The 21,771-nt window shown below is 36.1% G+C and overlaps 1 protein-coding gene across 4 annotated transcripts in view; it reads right to left on the bottom strand.

The window, feature by feature from the left end:
* Positions 1 to 1,065: 1,065 nt before the first annotated feature.
* The window catches only part of LNPEP (leucyl and cystinyl aminopeptidase), a 65,929-nt gene continuing 45,223 nt past the window's right edge, over positions 1,066 to 21,771 (bottom strand). For 3 of the 4 annotated variants that reach the window (XM_080574165.1, XM_080574166.1, XM_080574167.1), the window contains 10 exons: positions 20,496 to 20,627; positions 17,130 to 17,290; positions 15,440 to 15,528; positions 12,425 to 12,605; positions 11,543 to 11,699; positions 10,168 to 10,352; positions 9,409 to 9,570; positions 8,465 to 8,605; positions 7,393 to 7,474; positions 1,066 to 6,423 (listed from right to left, as the gene is read on the bottom strand). In XM_080574165.1, coding sequence (XP_080430291.1) covers positions 6,292 to 6,423; positions 7,393 to 7,474; positions 8,465 to 8,605; positions 9,409 to 9,570; positions 10,168 to 10,352; positions 11,543 to 11,699; positions 12,425 to 12,605; positions 15,440 to 15,528; positions 17,130 to 17,290; positions 20,496 to 20,627 — 1,422 coding nt within the window. In that variant the 3' untranslated portion in view covers positions 1,066 to 6,291. Of the gene's footprint in view, positions 6,424 to 7,392; positions 7,475 to 8,464; positions 8,606 to 9,408; positions 9,635 to 10,167; positions 10,353 to 11,542; positions 11,700 to 12,424; positions 12,606 to 15,439; positions 15,529 to 17,129; positions 17,291 to 20,495; positions 20,628 to 21,771 lie in introns of those variants that run through there. The other variant, XM_080574168.1, reaches the window with a different exon arrangement.

Below are 21,771 nucleotides of genomic sequence, written 5' to 3'. Positions count from 1 at the left end.
TCCCTACGAGTCAGAATAGAACTAGAAAGGCAGTTTGTGTTACTGCATGAGGAGGAGGAGGTCTCAGGTTCCTGCGTCAGTCAGTGCCTGAACCAAGAATCTCCCAGCCATCAGCACAGGGGGATGAAATTGTGTCCCTTTCTATCAATTGCATTGGGTGCAAATCTTCATCCAAAGTATATTATGCTTCAAAGAATTCTCTATTCACATGAAAATGCAAACAGCTAAAACAACTTCTCACTTTTGTTATATCTTTTATGTACTTTCTCAGGTTACATTATATTTTTGTGTGTTATTCAATCTCCTACCCAGCATCATAAATAAATACATCAATATGCAGAGATTATACCATCCTACCCAAAATATGTTTCTCAAACCTTAATTATACTTTTAGCCTGCCACAGGCTTCAGTTCAATCTCTCCCATGCTTTTCTCAGTTCACTACACTTTTTTTTTTTCCTGATCAGAGGCCCATGAAATTTTTCACACCCTCTTGAGCACATGGAATTGCATGAACTTTCCTCTGTCCTATACCTGACAAAGAGCTTTCTCTGCTCCTTACTGCTGCCTCCTGGGAAAATTTGACAGTGCATACTTCCAGTCCCAGCTGCTCCACCTGGCCTCCTCCCTCAGTTTGGAGATGTCAGCATTTTTTCACTTTTTCCAATTTCTTTCTGCTGCTCTCCTAGGATTCCACTTATCCCAACCTTTGCTTAAACAATTTTAAACACAAGTGCCAAGACCTGTCTTGAGATTAAGGACTGCGAGCTCTAACGCTGAGAATCTGTGAACTGTCAAAGTACTCTACTGTTCAAGCAATTCAAGTTCATATGACAATCTTTTAGTGTTATTGTCTTTTGGTTAAGATAAGAAAGAAATCCAAAAATGGCTTTTACCTTTTAATTGTAATTAGATACTGGTGAGATTTTGATGGATGGAATTTATCCATAAAGTTCTGCTGCAGATAAAATAGTGAGGTGCAGAGTTTGATTTTTTTTTTAAGGTGTTACGAACTTTCAAACAAAACTTGTTTATGACATTTTTAAAACTATCACAAAGAAAAGCTTATATTGAAATACTTTATTTCCATCTCACAAAAAGCAATAGTGTTTGCAGTACACATGCCTTTCAAATAAGTGCTGGTAATATGCAAAAACATTTCTCTGAAATATAAAGAAAATAAGCTTCTCTTCCCTTTACAAATGAAACAGACAACTTTGCATATTTTATATCTATCTATACATACACACGCACACACACACACAAACAATATTCAAATCCCCATCTGAAAGCAGGTATTTTACAACCTGAAATGTTACCACTCACAGTTCAGACACCTGTGAATTTACATTGTCTTATATATTTTTACAGTGTTTAAAATACAAAGACTAACCCATTACAAGTACCTACAGTATACAGCATTTCCAAATTAACTTTTAAGGTATTTTTCAGGGATACATAACTTAACCTTGCCTTAATGAAGACAGGGCTCAGTTCTCACTGCAAAAATTTGTTTTACACTATATATTCAAACTCCTCCAGTCTCCAATTCTTGGAATGGAAAATCTGTACTTCATTTTTACAAGTTCAATTCGAATTACTGTGTTTCAATCCATTTGAGCCACTCTATTTTTTTATAAAACTATATACTTAAGATAGTATTGTGATTTGTTTAATGCCACCATTACTAATTCAAAAAAAAGATGCCTGCCTCCTATTCTGCATGAAACAAAGTTAAATTGTCACATATAAAAGTCAATATATCTACTACAACAGCAGGTTTAAACAACACAGCAAAATTAGAGATTGAAATTCTTTAGCAATATGACCTGAGAGTTTACTATGGTAAATGTACTTTTTTCCCCTCTAGAAATCATGTGACTCCATGACATAAAAAAGTAACAGAAATCTTTGAACATTTAGTAGCATCTTGATGAAAGTGATAGGTATAAATATAACTATTAAAAATAAGTTTATGTATGCACTTGTCAAAATGTCAAACAATAAATGTTCAGCATGTTGAGAACTGAATGTACTACATGACGCATGAATCAGGAATATGTGGAAAAGCTAAAATATACATGACTGAATGCAACAAGTGCATACAAATAAGAATGGTTACTGAGCATTAATTTAAATTTCAGAGTGCAAAGAAGAATATCTTCCAGCAAAGCAAAGGAAGGATGGTACAACCTGTCAGAAAATGGAATGTTCCACCAAAGGGAGAACAGGTAAAAGATACAGATTCAAGTTACACTTCCTACATATGTTAGCCAACAAAAGAAAATTATTACTCCCATGATTAGTTTTTTCATAGATCATTCCTACAATGTATGTTCAGAATTAAGTGTCTCAAATACTACAAGATCTGAACAGTTCTCCTTTCTATGGTAGACAGTAACTTTCTACACATTCTGAGTGCCAAGTCTGATAATTAATGCAGAAATTCCAGTCCAAACAAGCTGTCTCTCTAGCAAATGAGTGATTTCCATATAGGAGTGGACAAGAAGAAAGTTTTAGTTTCTTCTAGAAGGATTAGTTTACAACAGAATGAGCTTGACATCAATACAATACTTAGGAGGAGATGCAACATTATTTTATGAAAGTTCATGTATGTAGTAGTTCCATAACTGGAAAATTTATATGCTGAAGTACAGTTTTATATCGTATTTATAGGATGCAACAAAAGCCAACACTGCTCAGTGTACTCCCTCTGACAAACTTCAGTTACCTGTGAAACAATCTGTATAATAAGGACGAACCCTCAGCAATTGTAGTCTGCTTTCCCGTTAGCAACGCTGAATAGTGCTCAGAGAAACAATTCTCAACCTCTAAGAACAAGACCTCAGTTGGCTCCTGCAGGAAAACAGGATGTTTATTCTAACATACTGTCTAGTGTATCACTTCAATTATAAGCCACAAGGCACAATGACTATTTGCCTCTATGACCAGTTACACAGAAAAACTAGACCTATTTTAAACTCCTTCATTCCATGTTACCGTCTTTTCACATATTAGAAGAAGTCTCATGCTTTTCCTATACTGCTTGCACTTTTTCCATCTCTAAATAAAAATAAAAGCTGAGCTGGCAGAGGGAGCAATCCTTTTTCCAGAGACAAAGTTAAGAGCTCAACTGCTTGCTTATACTTTTCCTGGTAGGCTAATTTTACATAGGAAAAGTATTTATTTATAGAAGTAAAAAAATATATACATGCATATTTGCTTTTCACCGCAATTAGCTCTTAAAATAAGAAGTGCATTCATTATAAACAGAGGATACTGGAAAGTAACAAGACAATCAGTACATAATGGCTTTGAAGACAGTAATTGATGTAGCCCATCTGAACATATACTGTAGTTCCAATTTATTAAACCCCGTAATTTTACATTGCAGGAGATGATACAAAGCTAGTAGCATTTGAACTCGCAGCTTTTCACTGCAAAGCTCTTCTGCTGTAAAATAAGAATGGCGTAAGATATATAAAAAACATTAGCTCGGTAAGTTTTAGCTAGAAAATACTATGGAAATTAAGTAAAGAGGTCCTATTGGCTACAATATGTTTTTCATTTGACCAGAAGCCAAAGAAAACTCAAGGAACTAGCAAGATTTCATTCCTTTGCAGTAAGGCATGACAGATGTGGCTCTAAAGGGCAATTCATTGCTCATGCCTTAGCCATTCCACCCTTCATCAGTTCCCAATAATCTCAATAACAGAGGAGTATATTTAAGCATTTCCCTTGGAAGAAGGACTCCAGCACAGTTTTTATTAAGGTTATAGACTCCATGACAGAAAAATAACTTAAAAACCTCTACAACGGATACACTGAAATTATTACCTATTAGAAAAAAAAGCCATCAAATGCAGCAAAAAGTGAAATGAAAAATTATTCAAAAACCATCCCCCCCCTCCCCTGACTTTCCAGACGTTCTTGGTACAGTTTGCAATCTAAAACTCAGCTGCATGCTATTTCCTTGCAAAGAACTAATTATCAGTAAAGCATCTGAATAAAACCTTACACTGCTATAATCCTACAGCAGAAATCAGGAGGAAGATGGGATCTTCCTCTGGAGTTTCCATTTGAAATTTTATATGCCTCAGTACCACAGTCAGGGCTGAAATAAAAAGAAGCGTAGGGGGATAGAAAAGTGAAAGCATACTACTGTTTTCTCATTTAATATTAACAAGTGACTGTAAAGGAAAATAGATGACAACTACATATATACACACATATACAAATATGGAATTCGTATTTCTGCAGAGAGCATAAAGGTTTAAAATAAACAAATAATACCACAAGACATGGAAGTTTGTAAAAAAAATAATCAGAGAGCATAGCTAATTACCATTCTAATTGCATAATTTATGGAATTAGGATAGTATGACCTATTTTCAGTGCTTACATTCTTTCTTCAGTACTTGTGAAAATTGCTCTTTTCTGGGCCTCTGGGGCAAACAAACGTTTGTGCACTCTGAGAATCTAACACACTTTCTAATAATTTCAAGATTAGAACTGCAGACGTAGTTTTTAATGTGAACTGGTGAAAACATAAGGAATTTCTTTTCCAAGAAAGAATCTCCCATTCTGGAAGGATGGGAAAAGTATGGCATGGCTTAAGCAATCACAGCTTACAATTTCTTCTAATTAAATAAGCAGCCAGTGCTGCAATTTCATCAATTAAAGCCTTCAGTTTGAATTGCCTGTGACAAATTTTCACGTCCACTAATTTAACTCTCATTCAAATTACTATCTTCTTCAGAATATGCTGTGACTGAAATTCAAACTTTGTGGTGTTCAAAATTTTCAACTTTTAACCATTAATGTTTTCATATTGGATCACATATTGGATGCTGATAAGACAACGGGTCTGAATCTGCTTGCATGAATCCACAAAAGGTGCAACAGTAATGAAATGAACATTTGAAAACATCAGAACTCCACATAAACAAGTATGATTACTCTTGTATATGTTTTATGTACATGCTATACCTCAAAAATGGCCTCTCACTACTTTTGAAAGACAAGATTGTACAATTGGTATTTTGGCTTTCTAATGTGGCACGTCTCTGCTTTTAGATCCCCCCCTTTTTTTTTTTTTTTTAAAGAGTATGATGATTTAGATCCCCTTCCTTTGAAGTACGAAGATTTAGATCCCCTTCTTTTAAAGAGTATGAAGATTTGTCACACAAGGTTTTTCACAACAGTAGAACAAACCATTAAAATCTAAATGAGAAGCTTTCTAAAGCTATACTGAGTAAGCAATGTACACAAATTATACTGTGATATCAAAGGTAACAGGCAAGGGAAAAAAAGCATAAACTTAACCAAATGAAGTGGCTGATACACTGACTTATTGCAGGACATCTGGAACAAGTGGTGAAATTAAAAATCAGTAGTCAGAAGCACACAAATCAGTAGTCAGTCTAACAGATAAACCAGCCTGTTAACAACTTCTCATGGCAGTTTTGTGCAGTTGCTCACAGATCTATGCAGCAACATCAGTTACACTCCAATGTTTAACAACACAGTTCTCAAAAATGTCTAATAAATTCAGAGTAAAAGTTCCAAGGCCCCATCAATGTTTTTGGAAATTCCATCTCTAAAACATTTGTTTTTGCTGTCTGGCTTTCTCCCTTCCATGCAGACTATTAGTGCCCAGCCACTTTAAACATCAAAGTGTGTATGATTAGCATGACGTATTATTCTTATTTTTCATGTAATTCCTAAACACAGTGAAAAATCAAAAGTCCAAACTGAATTCAAATCCAGACCTTATTTACCTCTCCTCAAACTGCTGTACTTTAAGAGATCCTCTAATACTTATGTATCCTACGCATGACTTTGTTTCACAACAGCTTCTCTATCTACAAATGTGGAAACTACCTGTATTTTTGCATTAACAAAGCCCTACTAATTACCCAGCAGTCTGCAAAAAGCTAACAGTTCATGGTAACTTTCTTTCTTTCTGCTCTTATCTGTCAATATCAACGCGCTGCTGAAAAATTAGAACATGACAACCAAATGAAAGGGTACTAAATTTCATATAATATAATATAATTTATGGAGATGTTTGGTCTATAGATGAAAACAGTTTCAGAATAAATACATCCTGCTCATAAATGCTTCAAGGGAAATCAAAATTTATGTGAGACATGCCCTGAGCTATCTAGACTCTCTAATAGTGCAAACAATGTTGCAGCAATGCTTGGTTTCACCCTGGCTTTTGCAAAAGAAACAGAGCAACTGTCCACAGATTTCCTAAATGGCTGACACTCCATAGTGTTACGTGCACTACAGCCATTTTTGTAGCTTTGCTAAGTTCCTCTCCATCCACTGGATATTGAGCTGAATCGTGTCAAGTGCCTCTTTTACACAACGCAGTTTAGAACTCTCTTCTGACTTTGATTCAAAAAACGTCTTCACCTGTATAACAAGGAAAAATAAAGAAAAAGCAAATGTTAATAAAAATCAACACAGACCTCAGAAATAGGTACAGAAGCAAAGGCTACACATGTGCTGGAAATAGAGAATCATACACACGCAGCAAGCAAAATTCTCAGAGTTGGCTTCTCAAAATGCAAGAACATCTTTCATGGGAACAGCAGCAACAACCCATTTGGTTTCAATAAATTAGTTTACCAATAAATAGATACTCAACTCATCACATTAATTACAGAGGAATCACAGAGCACTCAAAGTTCTAGAAAGAGAGTTTTTTTTGTGTGTGAAAAAGAACTGATTGTTGCTAGTGACCCCATGCAGTCCTCTGGAATGACCCCCACTTCCACCCAACATTTTAACTGTCAATGCTTACACTTAAAATCCTATTGCTCATACAATAAGAAGCCATCTCTACCCCATTTTCTGAATGAAACATTAGACTAAATCACAAACCACTCTTGACACCATACATTCAGGGCCTTGTGAGCTAAGACTCAAATTTCTAACAACTAGTACCTGGATCTTAGCTTATACTCAACCTGCACAACAGCTCTCTGGGATTGTTGACAGCCAAACTAATCTAGAACAAATCTTAATGGCTCCCTATGCCATTCCACAGATGCAGAAAGCATAGATTATTGACGCGGTCTAAACCAGAATTTTGTTATGACTATTTTGGGAGACAGAGCGTTCCAGTGAACAGGAAACCAGAGCAATATGAACAGATAGCTGTGCTTGACTGTGTATATTCAGCTCTACTGCTGATTCAGAATGTAATCTTCAACATGCTTATGTACATACTTCCCATGTCTGACACTGGGATAGAAATAGCTGTATATCCTTGAAAGAGGGCTTTAGTGACTGTAAATAACTGTTTTCCTCTACCCCAAAATATCTGAGGACAGCACTGGCACTAGAAAGTATGATTTTCTGATTGATTAAGCCACCGACCTCAAGTAGATGCGCCCTTGTTGCAAACTGAGAAGTTGATGAACTAATGATGTTCTGGATAGTATATGAGCCTAGATGAAACCTGAAATACAAAGAAGAAAAAACTTAGAAGCCATTTTAACATGCAGGTTCAGTATATGCACGCGTTCTTATTTCCAACTCCTCTTCTGTTTCAGTATTTGGAAATCATTCGAAGCATCTAAATTCAAGTTTACATCTCTTTTTTTTTTTTGAAGAGATGCTAAGAGTGTTAGCAGTCCAAGCCTCAAGATACCTAACCCCTATAAAAATTCAACTTCAGAGCCAACAACAAGGAAAATTTTCAAACTTCTATTCCAGCTCAAAACACTAAAGAACTGAGGACACCACACATCGAAGAAAAATGTCTACTTTTGTGGTATGTATTCAACAATCAAATTGTTGAATAAGCAATCAAATTTGTCTCCAGAAATCATTTCAAGCCAAGTAATTTTGTAATATTGATTATTAATTACTCCTGCTTTAGCAAGCAGGAATTTTCATCCAGGAGAAGCATTTTTAACAATGTGAAACTGTTCCAAATCACAACTAGGATTTAGAAATATCATTTTCTAAGTACTGTCAGCTTTTTGAAGATTCGTAGGCCAGCTCTGCAATTTCAAGAACAGTTAAGAGGAACATATTTCTAAAGCAAGTGGATATTTTTTTGCTTATTTGTTTTTTGGATTATATAGAAAGGTAGAATAAATAGATGCTGAATGAACTGCCTGGGTTTACTTGTGAACGCATTTGATTCACAAAACATCCCACAGCTCCAGCAGCCATCTTAGTCTGAGACATCACTCTTAACAGAAATTCAAACCAAGATTTTCTAGAATAACTGTGAGGTTCTAAGAGGCCTCAATGTTCCATCAACTGTTAAGTGAGATTAAAATTTATTGTCCATTTTACTTTTGCAAAGTCTAATTTTAAAACAGGCTTTAAAGTTATAATAAACGTCATCTTATATGAAGCAAACTATTTATTCACTTGCACTTCATAATAGTGGTCCTTTTGGCAATGTGGGTGTGAAAAGCTATATCAAAAGCCTTACTTTCTTGTAAGTTTTTCCCAGTTCTCTTTAACAAAGTCCCAGGCCAACAAATATCCAGGCAAACTCTGGCTAACAGTTGCTACGATATGTGAAAGCTCCTGTGCCCTGATGACTTCTCCCTCAAGGCTGTTCTGCATTAACCTAAAAGACAAAGCATATGAAAAAGGACAGGAAAAAAAAATCCTATTTATTCATATTTTCATGTGGTTCTACTAGTAGCCCTGAATTCAATGGAAAAGATTATGTAAAAGATCAAACAGCAATCATCTTCTGGCATCTAAAGCACACGGATGCTACATTTTATAACCACTGTATTCATTTAGTTTAAGTTTCCAAGAACAGAGTGATCTTAGCTCTAAACCAAGTACCTGAATTTTCATTGCTGTTGGAAAAGATGGAGTAAATTTTCACAACTTGTAAGATAAAACAATTCACAGGTAAGTTAAGAGAGAAAAGCAGGAGTAACAGTAATCACCTACCAGGACACACTTAGTGTCCTCCATGTAATACTAAGATTTAGTCTATAAAAATGTGTAAGAGCATAATGTAAGGTCAAAGAAAGACAAATATTAAAAAACAGCGCGCACACACACAAACAGTTATTGTCTTGGATATGAAGATGTAACAATCTCTGAAGACTCAGTGAGCAATCTGTTTTACCATTATCACAAAATCTGCAATTTTCTTCACCAATAGCACAAAGCTTTTAAGTCCATTTTTTTCTTTGTGTATATTCCACCTTGCCACAGTTCATCTTTTTAACCTACTCTATTATATACATTATTTTGAAGTGAAAAATAACAGGTTTGTCATGTTTATGGAAGCCCGTACAAAATGTCTGGCTAGATTTTCTTTAGTATTCAGATTTTTTTTTCCTTTTCAACAATTAAAAAGAAAAACACAACATTTAATTTACACAACATAGAACTTTGTGTCTTTCATACCAGATCAGCTTTCTGACATCTTCTGTGCTGGCCAAGGCTTCGATCATTTTGCTTTTCTCTGCTTCAGAAACTGAAGAGGAGTACATCTTTAGGAGGAATTCCCAGCCTTCATTAGTTTTGGCTCCAGTTATAAATATGGCTTTCATAAGATCACTAGGCAGACTACAGGGAAAAAAAAATCAAAAAAACAAAAACAAAACAAAAAAGGGGGGACAAAAAAGTTCATCTGAGAAAAGAAGGAAGAAAAGTTACAAAATGAAAAGATTAGCTTGAAAGAGATGCCTCTCATTTTTGCAATTTATTTCTGTAGCAATTTTAAGTTTGCTGGACACATGAATTCATGCCTTTCTAATATTTTAACTCACTGGGAAAAAGCAAATTATATTAGTCATATGAAAGCACTGCAAATGGTACAAAAATCAGTATCATTTTCTATGGCACAAAACACACAGGAAACCAGAGAAGAATGAGTTCTGCAAGAGACAAAGGTATACTATGATGCTGCTACTAAGTAATTATCCTTGAGTATGCAGCTTAAGAAACACAGATGAAAACAATTTGTAGATGGTTTTGCAGTCACATTGGAGACTGCAGAACAAAATTTTAAAATCTGGCACAGTTTTCCCTCTCATCTTAAAACTGCAACTACTTTTAGACAAGCAACAGTAAGTGAATGAGGAGCTTTATCAATATTCAGATAGCAGAGTAACAGGATAATATGTAGGTAGGTAGAATAGTGGAAGCCCATTTTTGTGGTACCTCATTGTTCCATTAGACTTCATCCACTTCTCAAACATCTCAGTGGCAGCTGTTCTACATTGTCTTATACCATGGGTGCAGGCAAAAGCTAGTAGTATTGACCGGAGCTCTCGTTCAGACAAAGTCCCATTATCTGTCCAATGCTGTTGGTCAATTTTATTTCCAAGCAGGTATTCTATTCTATACTAAAGGAGGAAAAATTATTAGCAATAACTAATTCTTCCCAAGAGAATTTTCCACATACAAAGTTATAAGTTAAGTTTTATAACTGTGTAAGTTAAACATAGTAGTTTTGCCCCATTATCTATATGAATAAATAACAGATACCACACGGATCTGAAAGACAGGCCAGGTCTACATTTATGTTACACAGTCAAACTGAAGACCATTTTTCCAGCTACTGGAATTCAAAATCATAGTCAGCTCATGATCTCAACTAACTACAAGTTCTGTCTGTTTAACTGCTTTTAACACCATCAAGTGACAGTTAACATTCCTTAGTTTAGCATAGACAAAGCTTTATGCCTTTCTAGTTTTGTAGCTTGGAAAAAACAAGGCGCCCCACCAACTAGCACATCTCAGCTGAGACATTCCAATATAAACTATTATAATTTAATAGAAAATGTCGGCAACCATAGCTTGGGCTGCTTTTTACAGTAGATAATGGTTGGTAAAATCCTTGAATAAATACTAGATAAGAAAAAAAAATATAGCAGTTGCTTTTTTGTTTCTTTCAAGTTTCCAAGGTTCGTTTTAAACCTGTGGATAAATACAGAAAGGAGGCTTCTAAATATCAAGGCAGAACAGACAAATGAAACACATTTCCACAGCAAGAACTGAGACTACACTGTTATGCCTGTAGCACTGTATCATGTTAGTCTAACACATATCTGGAATGGGACAATGTGTATTGTCACATGACACAATGTGTCCATTAATGTATTTTTATTTTTACAGACAATAACTTTGCTTTTTTTTCCTCCCCTCACTGTACCTATGTAAAGCAATTGGATCAATGATCTCCATCCACTTTAGTGATTTTTGGAAATAACATTTCCGTACTAGAAAGTGTCATAGACTCTGTATTGAATTGATCTTTATACCTATTGCTGTAAATCCCCACACAACACTGGGTTAGCACTGCATTACAATCCCTAAAAAAACATTGAAAAAAACTAAAGTCAGTCCACAAAATGTAGCATTGCAGTAGATCTTTTCTATTTAACAAAAGCATGTAAGACTAAGAACTGTCTAGAATCCAGTCTATCTTCATGGAATTACTGAATAATACATTCAACAGTCAACACTAATTAAACTGTAAACAACTTTATGACAAATTATTTTAAACCATATTTTCCAAGAAAATAGTACATACCATCACACGTGCTGCCAGTTGTTGCTCACCCTTTTTCTCTAAAAGGTTGTAGATAAGACTCAGCTGAAACAAAGCTTGAGTGAGTGGTGCGGTACTGCTCTCTTCTGTAAGGTAATCGATCAGCTCAAAGGCCTTTTCCAAAGGCTCTTTTCCTAGACTGTAGGTCAATGAACACAAACATTAAAATGGTTTAAGTGATGCTGCCTGCTTTACCCAAGTCACAATAATCTTCATTACACTAGCAGAAGAATTGATAAATAAAGTAATAAGAAATGGTTTCGATGTCAAGGTTTTTATCATATAATATCAGCAAGAAGATAGTGACGCTAACATGCCTTCAATTAACAAAAATGAAAATAGATAAGAAGAGGTAAAACTGATTTCAGAAAATATTTATCATAAAGAGGGTATTTGGATGCAGGAAACAGCTGTCTAAAAGGCCATCCAGAACATTCAGCTGTAGTGCTAATGGAGAAAGACAATATAGGAGCCAGTAAAAAAAATGAGCAGCAAACAGCTTGCTTCTCTAAGGTGAAATATTAATTAACAGAGGGCAGAAAAATAGCCTTCTATGCAGACTATAAGACACCAAAGGAAACAACATCTTCCAGCAATGGAAGCAATCATATGTTTATGTGATTTAAATAAGAGGATGCTGATAAAAAAATCAGGGAGATAACATGTAACACCAATACGGATTCATCAGTGAAATAACTTTTTTTTTTTTTTTTTTTTAAGTTGGTGAATGGTTTCAATAGGCTAATGAAGTCTGAATTAAAACTCCTCTGAAGCAGTCTTCATCTGAACCCAGATCTGATTCTTGTTTGACTTGGAGAAAACTTAAACACATATAAAATACATTTTCCAGTATAAAAACCTTACCTTGCAAGGTTGAAGATATTGTTGATCAGATTAGCTCTGTCTTTAGCACTCAGAGCAGTGTGGTTTTTTTTCAGCAGATCAATCAGTGTTTTCCAGTCTTCCGCATAGTGTACTATGTAATAACCATTCATGTCCACGTTGAATTTTATCCATTCCACCTCTTCTGGAAGTTCAATGACGGCTAACAAACAGACAACCAGTTAATAGCAGACAAAGGTGTAGCACCTGTTCTTTCAAATCCAGATCTTTGAAGTAGACTGGTTCTAGAGAGTTAACAAATCTTTTCTGGCTCACTAGTTCCCCCTACTATGAGAGGGAATAGCTAGCAAAAATGTTCAGAGTGAAAGCTTTATAATACTAGACTGTACATCTTCCTTCAGTGCTACATCTGACTGACTGGATAATATCATAGTCTGACCCCAGTTGCATCTATGCACTCTAGAATACAACAAAGGAAAAACAACACAGGAAAAACAACAGGGCACATAATGCCTTGTGGTCACAGCACAGTGAAGAATTTTAATAGGTAAACCTGTCCTACCCAGAAACAGAAATTGGAACATTTGTCACTGATGAGGACTGTACAGGATAGCTTGGACACATCTTACTGCTCTTGAGATCAGGATAATTATTTCAACATGCCAGATCAAACCTCAGGCTCAAGAAGACAGTGAAAAAAGGGAGCACATTTACAGTCAGGGCTTGCGAGTAATTTTGTATTCTACCAATGATCCTACCACCAAAAAGAATTAAAAGCCAAACGTAGCTTACTGAATACTGTTGTGGAAGCTCCAGTATGTACACTAAGTAGCTTAATTTGGTAAATGGTAATTTTGGTAGTTTTAGATGTGGAAAGAAAAATAAAAACAAAAAGCGACAAAATGCCCAGGGCACACAGGTTTTGTCATTATTTTTTGTTTATTTTTCATTTTAACTGGAAAGCAGCTTGCACTATGTCAATGACACTGCTGGGGATCTACTTAACAAATTTTCTGTCATGACAGTTAACTAACTTATCCAAGGGAATGAGAGTACTGTTTCCCATTCACTGGCACTGTTTCAGGAGAAATCTGTCCCGCTTAGGTTTTCGTATTTAAAACAAGGCAACAATCAGAGAAGACCATTCAGGAAGTGAACAAGCTAGCACCTTAGTCACACGAAGTGTTTGGATGTTATGGTTTATTCAATACATCCAAACATTCAATACATCCAAACTATTCACAGCAAAGTGAAAGAGGGATCTCATAGTAACACAGCAGTATAGTAACACAGCAGTAGATGATAGGAGAGAGACTAAGCTATACTATCTCAAATGAAAGCATGCTTTCAAATTAAAAAGGTAGATAGCACAGGATAGGAACAAGTTAAGTTTTAAGAATTTTGACTCGATCATAAGTAAATTTATGAGGTGCTTTCATACTGAATCCATATCCACTCTCGTGTCTATTAACATTGCACAAGCAAACCAGTTAATAACTCATAGGCCTTTGCAGGCCTCACTAAGTACGAGATTTGCTGTACAGTTCTCCTTTTAAACACCCCGGTTTCCTCTCTGCCCACTAACACATACATATAAACAGTGACACACATCAGAAAAATAAATAGACAAATACTGGTGACATTAAGTTGGATGAAAGGACACGCTCTAGATTCAGAGTCAGCTAGATACAAAAAAAAAAAGGGACTTTTGGGATATAGGAAACAAAATTCTTTATTTCAGTTGATTCTATAATTCCTGCCAAAAATGTCAGTGTACATAGCATTTGTGATGCCTTTGAAATTTAGTGAAATTCTACCATAAACTCTTTTGTACTGTTCTCCTACTCTCATATCCTATACATCCAAGTATCTGCAGCCAATGAGGAATTAGTAAGGTGAACATGAGAGCGCCAACAGGGACATTTAAGGTCAAAAAGATGTAATCAGTCTGCTTACCTATTCATTCTAATAAGATCAAAAACACATTCCGTTAAACAGCTTTATTTTTCCATTCTGATAATTCATAAGAACTGCTTGTAAACCTCCAGCTCAAATTACAAAGGCCAGGAATAAATGAGTGTTTTGTAAAAGCATGTCAGAATAATAAAAAATAATATACATTTTTTCTTTAATTATAGTATTTCTAGAGTCATGTTGGAGGGCTGGTAATTTGTAAAAATCAGTAAACGGCAAAAATGTCAGGAGCAGCTCTAAGCATTTTATTTTAATTTTCTATGGTATTATTTTGAACAGCAGAGGTGGGAGATAGGTTTATGCATTAAATATAATTGCAAGTTAAATACGCTGAATTGTAAATTCAATGAAGGAAATACATAAGCAGATGTAAAACAGTGAGCCAGACCAGCCTAAATAAGAGAAAAGCTATTCAGTCAATGGAACCAACGGGGAGACGGCCAAAATGATTTTTACATAGTACTACGTAAAACTGTATAGAAGCTATTCACTTGGCATGGAGAAAAACAGGACTGAATTAAAAACAAACAAAAGCTATATGGACTAGCAATTTAGGATTCAAACTCACTGCTGCAGCAAAAGCAGGGTTTATGTGAAATGATCTAAGAATTTCAAGTTGTACAAAAGCTTTCTGAAGAACTTAATCTATTCCAGGTGGAATACTTTCTTGTAACTTTAAACAAAGTAAGTAATATTTGAGTGGAAAATGACCTCCTTACATTTCAGTATATTGGCAGAGCAACTGTCACAGTACTCACTCTCCAGAGGACATGCAGTTCAAAATGTTTTGTGCATGCACCGTGATGAGAAAAGTACAGGCTTTAACAAACTGCAAATCTGCTTCTGTCTCAGTTGCTGCCTTTTACTTGTACATAAAAAGCTATGGGAACTCATCTCTCTAATGACACTGTTTGATGACACTAATAGTAGTACCTGGCTCCAGATCTCTGCAATTACTTTATACTATGTGTCTTCATCTTCACATCTTATGCAAGTGTGTGCTCAGAAAGACCTGCAATCTGCAACGCATAAGTAACTTGCTTCCAAAGTTAAGTCACATACCTGACTTCTGGTCCAGTAAGTATGCGTTAATGCAATGGGTAAAGTTGCACCTATTAGTCATGTAGGTGAGAGGAATATGCCACAGATAACTGCAAAGGAAAGCAAATATTTACTGACATATTATTTACAGTTCATTATTTGTTTTGAAGGTTTGCTGAGTTTTTAATTTAAAACATTTTAATATAATAAAAGTACCAGAACCATATAATGCTGTGTAACAAAGTGTAAACCCCACACGCATGGCATCAGAATGTGATCAAAGAAAACATGTGCAACACATACAGCAATTTCTTTTTTTATTCCCACCATGTTGAGAAGTGGATGAATTTCCTAGTACTTCTTCCTCAGTTCCAGCCTGCTAAGTACCTTGTCCAAAGTCATGTGGACAGAACATCTCAAAAATTTGGCCAGTACTATTTTTATTTCAGTCCAGTGTTCAGTCTTCCTTAAGTTTTACAAGTATCATTATTTTTCAAAAAAAATTTAGGTCGATTCAAATACAAGACTCAAATTCCAAATCATGGTAATAGAAACCATAGCTGACTGCACACCACCAAGACTGACCCAAGTGAACTGCAAACTGGAAGAATAAATGCTAACTTGTCTCACAATGATGATAATGACGTGTGTATTTAGAGGAAAATACAGCTTTAAAGTGGGGCAAAACAAACTGTACATGTGTTCCAATTTTGACAGGGACCATTACTGTGAATGACTCAGAGTACTCTTCTTCAAAAACTTTTCATGCACTTCCCCAATTGACATCCACTAGACAGAGAATAATTAAGCCTAATAATCCTTTCCTTCTTCCCTTCCCTTTCAATCACACATTGTTTTCCTTTTTCCCCACAACAAAAATAAAACATAGCCCCATAACTTACAGCATTTCAAAAGACAGGCCCTTTCACAGGGCTGATTCTGCAAGATGATGCTAAGGACTCAATTATTGTTAAGACCTCAAACAACTGAATAAAACCCCCAAAATCTCAAAAGGATTCAAGCTTACATACTTTGGTTTGCTATGAAATACAGTTAAGGTTCTTAATATAAGATACCATAGAATCATTAACACAGAATCATTAAAGTTGGAAAAGACCTTCAAGATCATCTCGTCCAACCATCATGTATTTGTAACAGATTTATTTTCACAATTAACAATTTCTTCACTTTTGCTTCTTCAGTGTTTATACATGTACGTTTTATTTTTTGATACAATGGAAACTCAATGAGACAGCCATCTGCTGTCACGCATTAGTACCCTCTTAAAATTTTTACACCAAGAAAGTTTTGATTCTAGCTTTTATACTTCGCTCTAACAATGTGCAAGACGCACACTGAATATTGACAGAAAGGAGTATAAGCTCTGAAATAAGTGCATCAGCAACTTCTGCAATGTACCGTTTTAATTTAAATTTAAAAGCTTCAGAAAAACATGTAAATGAAAAAACTGAGCTTACAAAGGAAGCTCACAGAGTTTTAGCAGTTGCTAGGGTGAAAATAGGCATGGATAATCAGTTATTTTTCAAGGCAGATGCTAAGTGCATACACTTTTATGGCAAATTGTCTTTATTACTACCAGCATTCAGACAAAATACCAGAACCCCTGAACACAAATAAGAAAGGTACATGATACAAAAAAGTTATCTGCCGATATATATTAATGTATGGAAAGTAGTAAGAAGGTGATTACCTTGCATCTGATGTCCAATTTTCTGGTTCCACACGATATAAAAATTTTTCCTGCTGTATAGAGATATTCTTTCCTGTTCGGACGACAGTCACCAAAGGAAATCCTTTATTCAGAATCCACGTTTTCATTAACTTTTTTACATCTAGTGTTCCATTGGTGATCTATAAAAAACAATCATAGTATAACAGGAAAATGGCAAATTTTAAAATTTTTACAAAAATACAAACATTTTAAAAATCTCCCTCCTTAACTTACCACATAAGTAGTAGCAACATTCTGTATTAGTGAAGAGTCACTTTGACACTGAGACTATAAATTTCATGAGCAATAAATTAGGGGAACAAATTTTTTTATTTTCTCAAGCAGAGACACTCCTTGTCAAGCAGTGGAAAGAGAAATTAGAAACATTCGATAGGTGAAACTGGTATGTTGAGAAAATAGAGACAAGAATGCTCTGGAAAAGGAAGTTATGGTAAGCTCCCCAGACCTAACCCACCTTCCTCACTTTCACTTTCACTGTTGGTATTCTGGTATTTTATGCATGTTTCAGATCCTGCATGTCCTACATGCATGTTAAAGATCTTTTTTAAATTCTGAAATCATTATTAGAAATTGAATTAAAGTGATGGTGTTTGTATAATAAAACAGTAAAGCAATTCTTTACATTCAGGGCTTTTTTTGTATGATTTTTTTTTTGGCATCCCACCTACCACCATTTGTATAGCTTAACCTCCTACCTCTTCTAATCTTTCAAGAACTGTCTGCACTACAACATCACCACTGAGGGTCAAGTACTTTATACTGTCTACATATCACTGCCTCTCTACTAGCAGAGATAATCGTCCAACCTGAGAAAGACAATGCTATCTCTAACTTACAAAAATACATTTTAGGTGGAGCTAACAGGAACATAAGGAAATTAATACATTATTATTTAAGTTGCATATACCTTTTACCAACCCATGCTGTCTTTCTCTAGTTACCCTTGTCAGCATCTTATTACTCACTGTACAGATTCAAGTCTTCAGTTCAAGTCACATTCAGCTTTTTAGTTATAGCTTAAAGAGAATGCTCAGGTCCATCTCATCAGTGGCTATAAAGACCTTAAGGAAGGGTGCAAAGAGGACAGAGCCAAGGTCTTTTGACTGGTGCCCAGTGGCGAGATCAGAGGCAATGGGCACAAACTAAAGCACAGGAGGTTCCTGAGCATCAGGAAGCACTACTGTACTGTACTGGTGACTGAACGTGGGCACACGCTGCCCAGAGAGGCTATCGGGTCTCCCTCCGTGGAGATATTCAAAAGCCATCTGGAGATGGTTTGTACCTGGGCTGGACCGTGATGGCCTCTAGACGTCCCTGTCAGCCTTAACCTTTCTGTAAAAGCAATGAGACGTACAGCCTGGGTAGGTATGACTGTTAACCAACTGCCTGAGTATGACCGGTTGAGAGTCTGAATGTGAAAGACTACCTACAAAAGCAAAAGAAACTAAGAATTCGAAGTAGAAAAATACAAATAAGCGGACAGAACACCAAAACAAATGAAAATGGATACAGGGACAGTACATTTCAGTGAATTCAAGGAGGCAACAGATGAAAACCAATGGAAAGGAAGTGCAAGAAATCTGGTACCTTCTCAGGGAAGGACTTTTATTAAAGGTCTCAATGTAAATTAATGTGATGCAATACCAGACCAGTCCAGCTAACCCACGAGCCTTGCAAAAAGTGACATAGGAGTGTACATGAGGTGCAGGTTAATCAAAACAGAATTAACAGTATTTACACTTACATAAAAAAACAACACAACAACAAAAAACAACAATCAACAAAAACACATATACAAACACAAAAATCCCAAACCCCAAAGACTCAGGCACAAAACGAGGTACAACCAGCTATGGACACACGGGAAAAGGGGAACAGTGTAAGCACATCACAGAAAGGCAACTTTCAGCAGATGAAGCTGCCCCTGCAGTATGTGTGAAGGGCTGGAGGGTTGGTCAGAGGTTTCATTTAGGAGAGGCGTATCTACTTTTCATTGTAAAAAAACACAAACAAAAAAACCCCAACACTTAAAACAAGAGTTCTTTACCATAAGAGAGTCAGTCTGATACCAAAAATAATCCATCACTAGCTGGCAAACTAGTGACTGTGGATAACTACATAAACAAATTTAGAGCCACCCCGACAAGAACTAACAATGGCTCCAGTTCTGCAAAAGTTTAGATATCATATGATGGATGCCAACAACCAGAACTAAACATTAATATCTTGCCTACCACTCAGTCTCTATGAGGAAACCTCATGTGTATTTCAGAGAATTTAATACATACCACACAGAACAGAGACAGGGAGATGTGTTCCCTTCCTTCATCCAAACAGCTTAAGATCAGGGATACCTAGCAGCTCACTCTTGTTGGCATCACAGAATGGTTTGGATTGGAAGGGACTTTGAAGATCACCTGGTTCTAACCCCCTGCCATGGGCAGGGACATCTTCCACTAGACCAGGTTGCTCCGAGCCCCATCCAACCTGGCCTTGATCTCTCCTTCTCTCTCTCTTCTTCCTCATGCTCTCCTTCACACTCTCCCCATCAAGTGCTCTGTTCTTTGCACTCCCTCCCTCTCACTCTTCCCCCACTTCTTTCACCCTTGCACTCTACCCCCTTGCATGCACATTATCCCCTACCCAAAGCCCCCTGCCCTCTCCCTGCCTCCTTGTGCCCTCCCCCCCCGGCCCTCCCCTGCTCACCCTCCCACTACTCACTCTCCATTACACATCCTCTCGCAGCCTTGCTTTCACACCCTCGCCCTCACTCTTGTGTACCCATCTTGCCTGCCTTCCCATCTGAGAGTGGCTGAACTAGGCCATCTGAAAATCTGTTTCCATATAACCCCAGCTCTACTTGTTGAAACAGAAGCTTCCACTGAAACAAAGGTATGTGAAGATTGTCTCAGGATGCAAATATTTATCGACAGACTTTGGATTCAGCTCCATTATGAAAGGAAACTTTTGTCCTGCATTTAAGATGACCAGTTTTATTCTGGCCTTAACACACCAACAATGCACCTCAAGGGAGCATATATATGTATATGTATATATATATATATATAGATGATGACATGTCCACACATGGTAGATATGGTAGTGTTTACCCACTTCCAGCACTTTTTTGGGATGATACTGAATGGAGTCCTAGAAGCTACAACAATCTCCATATTTATATGATGGAAATACAATAAGCATGAACTTCATAACATTTATCTGGAGTATATTATCCCATTTTCTTCATAAATTAATAAACAAACCAAAATGCACAACACATTTTGAGAAGTAAAAAAACACGAGCAGAATATTAAAGATGAATACCTCATTCATGCTGTCCCACAAGTCATCACTCTGGGCAGATCTATAGTCGTGATTATGCAAATATACCTCAATGCCAGCTTGGAAAACATCCTTTGTGAGATAGTGCTTCAGCATCAACAGAAGTGAAGCCCCCTACAGGGAAGAAAAAAGAAAACATTGGTAAATTAAAAGGTACAGAACTTGTTGAGCATATACATATTGTACCTCTTTCACACTACAATAAAGGTATAAAAAGGTGGCAGATTTTATACCAATTTTTTTTTATCCCAAATTTTATTTTATCAGAATAATTACCTTTAACACCCAGTTGCTTTGGAAAAGTATTTTTGAATATTTCATCAACTTCAAATATGGTTACAAAAAGAACTAATACCATTTGAATTTTTTTTCCCCAGTTGCTTTGGAAAAAAGATTTTGAATATCTCAGAGACTCCAAATACAGATATAAAACAGGCTAGTAATGCTTGAATTCCCACCCCCTCCCAGTTATTATCATCTAACAAATATTGCATTCTAATTGGTAAGTCTCTGCTGGCTGATTTATTTCATTAGCAATACTCTTCTTTATGATACAGAACTGCACTTATGAGACAGCCTTCAACAGTTATATGACTTGCATCTATACTGAACAACTCAGCTAAGAGTAGTTCCAGTTTCAAAGTGGACAGGAATGCATAGACAGAAAGGTGTTTTTGTTGTTGTAGACATGACTGAGATAGCTGAACAGCTGCATTTCTATTTCCACAGAAATGGTCTTACATCATAGCCACGAGTAAATAAGTTACCTAAGGATTTGCATACTGTACACCTAAATGCAGATGAGCAGGCATATCACAAAAAGATAAAGGTACACTAAGTTTTTCATAATATTTTAAAGAAAGGATCAAGAAAACATTACAAGGTAGATTTTCATGGGAGCATGTACGGTTCTCATACACTCTTGAATTCTGGTTTGTAAAGTAATATGTTGCCTGAAACTGAAAGTTGCCTGAACTCTGTTGATTTAATTATTCACTAAACTGTAGGAATACCCCTTACTATAGACTTCCAGAACATGGTCATTATTTCCTCTCTTGCATGAATCCATACTTAATCTATAGCTCTACGTCTGTTTTTCTTTCTGTCAAAGATAACCAAACACACTGTTGTTGTAGGTGGATTGTTCACCCACCATGATGGGTTATTGACAGCCTGTAAAACTAGCAGGCTAAAATAATTTCATACAACAATTTCTATTTCAGATAATAAAATGCAGAGGCCACCTATTCACCTGTAT

Source organism: Anser brachyrhynchus (genome assembly GCF_964034855.1).
Source record: "Anser brachyrhynchus genome assembly, chromosome: Z".
Taxonomy (NCBI): Eukaryota; Metazoa; Chordata; class Aves; order Anseriformes; family Anatidae; genus Anser; species Anser brachyrhynchus.
The sequence above is the reverse complement of the archived record's forward strand: the minus strand, read 5'-3'. Positions and strand labels throughout refer to the sequence as shown.